The sequence below is a fragment of the Terrapene carolina genome, unplaced genomic scaffold (genome assembly GCF_002925995.2).
Source record: "Terrapene carolina triunguis isolate 2854851 unplaced genomic scaffold, T_m_triunguis-2.0 Scaffold33956, whole genome shotgun sequence".
Taxonomy (NCBI): Eukaryota; Metazoa; Chordata; order Testudines; family Emydidae; genus Terrapene; species Terrapene triunguis.
In genome coordinates, this window is record NW_020698307.1 from 1,012,287 (window position 1) to 1,020,862 (window position 8,576).

General features: G+C 53.6%; 1 protein-coding gene across 1 annotated transcript in view; it reads left to right on the forward strand.

Annotated features, from left to right (window-relative positions):
* LOC112120905 (butyrophilin subfamily 1 member A1-like) overlaps positions 1-7,151 on the forward strand; it is a 55,143-nt gene extending 47,992 nt beyond the window's left edge. Inside the window, exon 9 of the mRNA XM_026663838.1 lies at positions 6,598-7,151. Coding sequence (XP_026519623.1) covers positions 6,598-7,151 — 554 coding nt within the window. The remainder of the gene's footprint in view (positions 1-6,597) is intronic.
* The last annotated feature ends 1,425 nt before the right edge of the window (positions 7,152-8,576 follow it).

Genomic DNA, 8,576 nt, shown 5'->3' on the forward strand with positions numbered 1-8,576 from the left:
TTGTCTCCAGCTGGCTGGTGTAGCTCCCTGCCCAGCTGCTCTGTTTTCTGGAGAGGATTTGACTTCTCTCTCTGGCATAATTTTATCTCTTTCCACAAGGCCTCTCGGCTCTCCTGCTTCATATGTGTCTCAGAACCGGGCTTCATTCCACACTCGATCTTAAGCTGATTTTGGAGCTTCGTCAGCTCCTTCTGCAGCAACAAACACTGCTGTTCCCTGGTTGCTTTCCAGTGCTGAGACTGGCTCCTTCCAGAGCTCCTGCTCCCGCTGGATGGCTTGGGCTGAGATCCAGTCCCTTGTCAGCACATCTCCTCTAGCTCCTCCGCAGCCGTTGGGCCTGGAGGGTGTTCAGCTGTGCAAGGCCTTCTGCCCTGCTCCCCTCAGCTGCAGCAACCTTTTCTTCTAGCTCTCTCCAGTTCATTAGTGGGTGGATTTGCTGAGTCACTGTAGAGGACACGGCCACTAGTGCAGCTTCCTTTATAGCCAGCACCTCTGTATCTGTGCCCATCAACATCCAGCCCTTCAGTGGGTGATCAACTTGTTCCCCTAAAAACCTCCAAGGACAACCACGGCATCACTGCACTCCCCTGTGTAAATTCAGCCTCCTAGTGATTTATTGCTGGGCTCTCTCTTATCGCACACACCAGAGCCCTCAGCCTGAACCTCTGCTCCCTCCTGAGCCATCAGCTTTAGTCTGTCTAGTTCTTTAACTTCTTTCATAATCTGTTCCTTCTCCTCTAGTAGGAAACGTCTACATTGGAGCTAAGAGGTATGATTCCCAGCTCATGTAGACGTAGCTGAATTAGCACTTAACAATAGCCATGTGGCCAGGGTAGCACAGGTGGCAGCTTCAGCTACCTGTCTGAGTACAAAGCCGCCCAGCCCCCTTGGTATGTACTCAGGCAGCTGGCCCGAGATGCCCATCCTTGCTGGACTACACAACTACCTTCAGCGTGCTAGCTTGAGCAGAGTTAGTGCAGGTACGTCTACATGAGCTGGGAATCTCACCTCTCAGCTCAGTTGCAGACACCCTCTTTCACCTTCTCCAACTTTCTTCCTTCTAACCGGTGTGGCAGGCTCCTGTGTCCCAGCAAACCGTCCTCTAGTTTCCCAGTCACACCACTCATGTCCTGTAGCCCTTTCTGGGCCCTTCCTTCGCAAGGCCTAGGGCTTGTTCAAGCCCTTCCTGTTTTGGCTCCTGGGTAACTTTCCTCCTGCATGGCTCATTTTCTACCTTGGCTGCCTGCAGTTTGGCTGTCTTGAGATTGTTGTTCTCCATCTCCCTGTTGCTTTGCACCTCCCTTAGATGAACTATTCTGGTCTCCAGGTGCTGCTTCTCCTCTAGGGCCAGCGCTCCTTGACCAGGGGTATTGGCAATTCCAACTGCCACTTCCTCCCTGTGGGGTGGTGCCTGGTGCTTGGTACATTCAGCAGCTGTGAGTTTCTCCTGAATATCAATAATCACACCAGTCCTTGGCTCACATGGGTGCTGGAGCTTTATCTTCAACGGCTGGGCTTCTTGGGAGCTAGAGCAGAATTTCTTCTGCCGAACGCCCTGTTCCTTTTTCAGTGCATTGACCCATTTGCTCTCTGTAGCCACAGTCTGATGACTTCTCTCCTGCTCTGTGAGTAGCTCCTTCTACCTGTCCTCTGGTCACTGGGTTTGCTCCTGTTGCTTGGCCAGTTTCAGTAAGAAAACCCGCACCTGGGCCTACAAATTACAGAGCAGTTCAATAGCCCTCTCAGAGCTCTTGTCACACCCCTCTCTTGGGACCACCGGAAATGCTGAATCACATTTAGCTTCTGACTTGACTCCCCTGGCCGAGAGAGCCGGCTGTCCACTAGAGCTGCTGGTTGGATCATTTTCCAAGGGAGTCAGTTCAGGTTCTTGGGGGAAGCTGCTCAAATGCCCCCAATTCCCAAGCTTTGAATCTGGGAGTGAGGCTAAGGTATCCCTGGTAAGCAGAGGGACGTCTGAAACCCACGGCCGGCCTCTCCCTCTGAAGCTTATACCCCAGTACCTGGTTTCTTAGCAACCCATTTTACCCAGTACTAGAAACTCTTCCTGCCCCATAGCGACATCCCCTCTGCACAAAGTCCAAAGTTCTTGTAGGGCACCATCTTTTTACGTGTCCCTTTTCCGTGCAGTCAAAACAAATTAACCCTGGGGGCGGGGTCACTTTTCCCAGCCCAAAATGGGGTGCCCACAGTCCTGGGCCTGCCCTCCCCATGGCAGGGTGTCTTTAATAACCTGGGACTCCCCTGTTCCCCAAGTGTTCTGGGAAACCAGGCCAGTCTGCCCATCCTAGCTTCTGGAGGCAGCCCCATCTTATGTGCCCGTCCTGCCCACAGTCTGCACAGCATTGGACCAGCCCTGTGTGCGGTGGGTCAGGGTGACACTTTCGAGTCACTGGCCCTCCTCAGTGTGTCACTGTTGGTGCCTGGGCACTTCCAGCAATGGGAGCTGGAACACCCATGGCTGTTGCTGGCCCTCCAGACACCAGCTTTGGAGAGTGAATGTCCGACCGACATGGAAGGTGTCTGTGCCATGCTGCTCTGTCAGCCGTCCTGGGCGAGTCTCAGAGCCGGGGTGACAGATTTTGGCTCATGCAGTTTGTGCTACAGCATTAAACACAGCTGTGTAGATGTTGTGTGTGGGGCTGGAGCTTGAGTTTGAAGCCCCCCCTGCTCCCTGGGCTTAAGGGCCCGAAATTCAGACTGAGCCAGAAGGTCTGTATGGCTCTTTTTAGCGCCATAGCAGGAGCCCCACAAACCTCAGTCTGTGGACTGAGCTCCGGGACTCGCTGCCGCGGGCTGTGTAGATGAACCCAAAGTGTCTCCAGAGTCTGGGTGTGAAAGTTCCCAGCATGTCTGGCCCAGGACTGATTAATGAGAGCGAGGGGGGTGGCTGGCACAGTTGTTAGATGGAGACACCTGAGACCCTGGGGCTGTGAGACGGTCTCTGTGACCATTATCCGCTCTGGGAGACACCCAGGTGCAGCTGCAGAGGGTCTGTGCCACTGGCAGAGTCCATGGGACAAATCTCTCTGGGCAGAGAGTTCAGGCTGGAGCCGAGTCTCCATTTTCAGCCTGATGTGGGGGTGAGATCAGGGTCTGGAGGGAGGAATTTTTCTATCAAGGGCAAATTTAACAGCAGCTCTGGAATGTTTCATAGCTGATGCCCTGAGCATGGCCTGCCTGTAAGTGTGTGTTGCTGGGGATGTTGACAGGCACTCATTGCAAGTCTCTGGAGTTTGGACTCCTAAGTTGCTCAGACAGGTTTGAAGTGGGGCTGGGAGAAATGTTTTGGAGAAATAGTTTATATTTTTGGTTCGATTGAAACTATTCCTGAATCCATGTTGAGTTTGCTGACTAGTTTCAATGAACAGAAAAAGGTGCCCCCTGTGTGATGTGGGGTGAGAATTGGAATGTGGGTCTCCTCCCCTCAGGTGAGGGCTGGACCCGCTGGGCTCCAAGTGTCTGACGCGGGGCTCCCTCAATCTCTCCTGCTGAAGACGCCCCCTGTGTCTAAACACTGCCATGGGCCTGGGCCAGAGCATGGAGGTGAGAATGACTCTGCAGCCCAGTGGATCGGGCCATATCTTGGAGCCCAGAGTCCAGCTCCCCTGCGCCAGTGACCCTATAATTACTGACCCATAACTTCAATGAGGGGAGAGGTTATGGCCCCTGGCACAACAGTGTCTCAGGCCGTGTCTGCCGGGGTTTTCTTGCGCCGATGTAGCTGCCCCGGTGCAAACTCCTAGTGCAGATGCACTGCGCAGGTATGGGCTGGGACTGGCACCCGATGCAACTTCTCCCAGATGGAGGGGGCAGGAAGTGAGGAAATCCCCCCTCCAAAGCAACAGAGATTCCCTGGGGTCTGCCCCATCCCTCATATGCCTCTGCCTCCCAGGTGCCTGCGACTCCACAGTACCACTTGGCCCTTGCCTCTAGTCATCCATAACCCCAGTGAGGGGAGGGGTTATGGCAGGCGATGGCCACTGACATAACCCAGCCAGTCTCCTCTGACTTTAGCACAGGCAGGAAGGGGTTAAGCCCTAAGGATGCTTTGTGCACCAGGGAACCTGATTTCAGGGGCTTCAGCGAACCAGGCCAGAGAGGTGGCTCAGCAGGGAGGGTGCCTAGGGGATGGAGTAGCTCCGCACTCCCTGGGGGCGGGACCCTACCCCAGGGGCTGCTGTGGACCCTGCAGGTTTGGGGCGTGAACCAGCTGGAAATCACACCCCCTCTCCCACTCCAGAGCTCAGCTGAGGAGAGGAGAATCTTCCTTGTGCCAGCGCTGGGGGGGGGGGGGAGGAGGTTGGCACATGCAGAGCTCGGCTCCCCTTGGCCAGTGCCCTGGGCCGGAGGGTCTTGGGCTTTCCCAGAGTGCTGGCCCAGCCAGAGGCAGTGGGGGAAGGAAAGAGCCTGCTGGTGATGCCGCTGCTGAGCTGCTGAGCACTTGGATCAGAGGCTGGTTCTTCACACAGTACTGGGAGCAGGATTGCCCTGCTAGGGGGCAGCAGATATGGAGGAGCAGTGGGCATAGGTGCCAACTTTCTCGGGAAAGGGCAGGGGGGGTGGGGGTGGGAAGGTGTCATTGGGGTTGGAGAGAAGGGGACAGGCTGATGCTGGGAGAGGAAAGGGGAGGGGCAGGTGACAGGAACAGAAGGGGGAGGGGGAAGAAGGGAGGGGCAGGCACAAGGGCAATGGGGGGGCAAGAGGCGTGGACACCAGGAGGTGGAAGGGATGAGGGGTAGGGCAGGTGCCAGGACCATGGGTGGGAGGGAGCAATTGGGACAAGGACCTGGGGATTACAGTGGACGAGAAGCTGGATATGAGTCAACAGTGTGCCCTCGTTGCCAAGAAGGCCAATGGCATATTGGGCTGTATTAGTAGGAGCATTGCCAGCAGATTGAGGGAAGTGATTATTCCTCTCTATTCGGCACTGGTGAGGCCACACCTGGAGTATTGCATCCAGTTTTGGTCCCCCCACTACAGAAGGGATGTGGACAAATTGGAAAGAATCCATCAGAGGGCGACGAAAATGATTAGGGGGTTGGGGCACATGACTTACGAGGAGACGCTGAGGGAACTGGGGTTATTTACTCTGCAGAAGAGAAGAGTGAGGGGGGATTTGATAGCAGCCTTTAATTACCTGAAGGGGGGTTCCAAAGAGGATGGAGCTCAGCTGTTCTCAGTGATGACAGATGACAGAACAAGAAGCAATAGTCTCAAGTTGCTGTGGGGGAGGTCTAGGTTGGATATTAGGAAACACTATTTCACTAGGAGGGTGGTGAAGCACTGGAATGGGTTACCTAGGGAGGCGCTGGAATCTCCATCCTTAGAGGTTTTTAAGGCCTGGATTGACAAAGCCCTGGCTGGGATGATTTAGTTGGTGTTGGTCCTGCTTTGAGCGGGGGATTGGCCTAGCTGACCTCCTGAGGTCTCTTCCAACCCATATCTTCTATGATTCTATGGCACAGAGTGAGGCAGGAGCCTGGGGGCAAAGGGGCTGGCTGGGGCAGGGGCAGTCACCAGTGCGTGGAGGAAGGTGAGAGGAGGGGCAGGTGCCAGGGGGAAGAATGGGATGATGGGAGGGGTGCACACTGGGGGGAGGGGGTTAAGAGGGAAAAGGAGGGGCAGGCATCAGGGCCATAGACTATGCATGAGGGGCAGGACTGGAGATGAGGAGAGGGGTGGGCTCGAGGGGCAAAAGGGGGGCAGGAGAAGGGACGGGCACTGGGGCTCAGAGAGGGGGAGAGGGAAGGGGCTCGCACTAGGGGACACAAGGAGTGAACAGAGGTGCAGGCACTGGGAAGGCAGAGGGTGGGTAGGAGGGGCTGGCACCAGGGGAAAGGAGGGGGCGGGGGAAGGTGCAGGTGACAAGGGGAGAAAGAGGAGTGAGGGGTAGGGTGGGTGCCAGAGGGCCATGGGGGGTGAGGGGTGGGGCAGACCCCAGGGGGCAATAGGGGAGCAAAGGAAAGGGACAGTCATAAAAGTGGAGAAGGGCATGAGGGGAGGGTGCCAGGAAGTCAGAGGGGGGCAAGGGAAGGGGTAGGTACCAGGAGGGATATGGGGACTGAGCAGGGGGGCAGATGCAAGGAGAGGAGAGCGGATGGGCACCAGGGGCAGAGTGGGGACAAGGGAACAGGTGAGCACACGGGGGCAGAGAGAGGGGTGTGGAGATGTGGGCACCAGGGGGGCAGAGGGAGGATGAGGGGAGGGGTGAGCACCAGTAGGGCAGATATGGGGTGAGGGAAAGGGCTTACACCAGTGGTCCAAAGAGAGGAAGGGAAGGGCAGGCACCATGGAGGCAGATGGGGGCAATGGTAGAGATGTGACTCAGGGGGGCAGAGGAAGAGTGAAGGGAGGGGCTGGCATCAGGGCACTAGAGGGGGGTGAGGGGTGCTGGTGTCAGGGGGGCAGAGAGTGAGGGGAGTGGCAGGGTGCAGAACTAAGGAGAAAGTGCCAGGAGGAGGGGGTGCGAGGGAAGGGGCAGGCACCGTGGGGAGTGACGGGGATGCAGGTTAATGTCCCTTTGATGCCAGTGACCAGCCCCTGCCCCCGGCACTGACTTTGTGACTCTCTCCCTAGTGGACGTGACTCTGGATCCAGATACGGCTCATCCCAACCTCGTCCTGTCTGAGGATCGGAAACATGTGAGCCACGGAGCCTGGGATCTGTCCAACAAGTCTGAGGGATTTGAGCATGATATCTGGGTCCTAGGCGCTGAGGGATTCACGGGCGGGAGGCGTTACTGGGAGGTGGAGGTGGAAGGCAAGATAGGCTGGTACCTGGGGGTTTGTAGGGAATCTGTGAGCAGGAAGGGGAAGGTCACACTCACACCTGAGGATGGATACTGGGTTGTGTGGCTGAAGGGTGAGGTATACCAGGCCCTCACCTCCCCCTCGACCTCCCTCCCCGTGAGCATCAGGCCCAGCCGGGTGGGGATTTTCCTGGACTATGAGGCAGGCGAGGTCTCATTTTACAATGTGACTGACAGGTCCCGTCTCTTCACTTTCACTGACACCTTCTCTGGGACGCTCCGCCCTTATTTCAGTCCTGGTTACTATGTTTGGGGTACAAACGCGGATCCCCTGAAAATCCGCCCGGTCCCAGCTCAGGCCGGAGGGAATCTCTCTCCCTGACAGTGACCCCTGTGACCCCAGACTGGCCCCTCCCAGCACTGCTGCTCTTCCCGCCCCCAGTGGTGGGGGCCAGTTACTGCAGCAACTGGACTTTTTGTGCTGACCGGACGGTGCTAGTTTCCCTTTTCAAAAGGAGGTTCCAATCAAGAACCAGACACCTGGCAACCCCAGCCCAGGCTGGGTGAATGGGTCCCACTTGCTGAAAGGAGCCAGACAGATTTCCCCCTCTCCCCCTGTGTTTGCTCCATCCCTGGCACAGGGTGATGCTGGTAAGAAATACTGCCACACAGCTAGTGGTTTTTGCTGCCCTCACCTTTCCCCGTCCCCTGTCCCAGGAGTAGCAGATGGTGACGGACGGGGATCATTCACTCCTGTCAGAATTTTCTACCCCTGTGAAATCTCAATGTAAAATATGAAAGAAAAAAGATTATTCTAATTTAGAAAATATTATTGTCACAAGGTGTAAATGCAAGAACATTTTCATTTACATTTCAACAGCATTTCAAAAACAAGCATCTAAACATATTTTTAGAAATGGAATTATTTACATTTATTTTTAATTCTTCCCTCATAGCTATATTGATGTTTAACTTCTCTAAATAGTATAATTTGTATTTCAGCTGTGGAATTTCAAGAAATCCAAAATATTTATCTTAACAAAAAAAATTATTCAATTGTCAGACTGGGTTGCTCAGTTACTACGTACATGTGTTATAAACATCACAACTACACACATGTGCAGCTGCTCTCGCTCTCTTTGCCTCCATTTATTGTTTTGACTGGTTCTCTCTGGAAGGCCAGGCACATACACCCACCCCCTGCACAACACCTTTGACAATTAATTGGTGAAAAAATGATAGAATTAATTAAGCAATATATTTAAATTAACTCACACAAGATTATAAAATAGTCTTTGAATTTCTGTCAACATTAATTCATGTGAATTTTAACTTTCTAGCTTCATATAATCGGTAATCAAGATATGACACTGCTTTGAGCAGGGGGTTGGACTAGATGACCTCCTGAGGTCCCTTCCAACCCTGATATTCTATGATTCTATGACACTTCCTTTCTTGTTCTCACATCAATTAAGAAAACACGGTTCCGAACCTCAAATGCTATCTTCCTATAGATATAAATCTCTTCTACAATATCCTTTTCTTAGTTTATTTTTCTTTAGAAATATTATTTGCAGGCAAGGTACTGTCAGTGTCCACTGTTGATTTCAATGTACTGCTGGGCTCTTCATGTTCTTGGTTCTAAGGATGAAACAAATGTAGTTTGGTAAAGAAACAAACGAGGTTGTATTCCTTTACTGAATCATCATAAATTAAGTTAATTGTATTAGAGACGTTGGCACTTGATGACACATAACTTGAAATTTGGTGATGCTTTATTAGGAAACCTTTCTTCTTGGCCATAAAT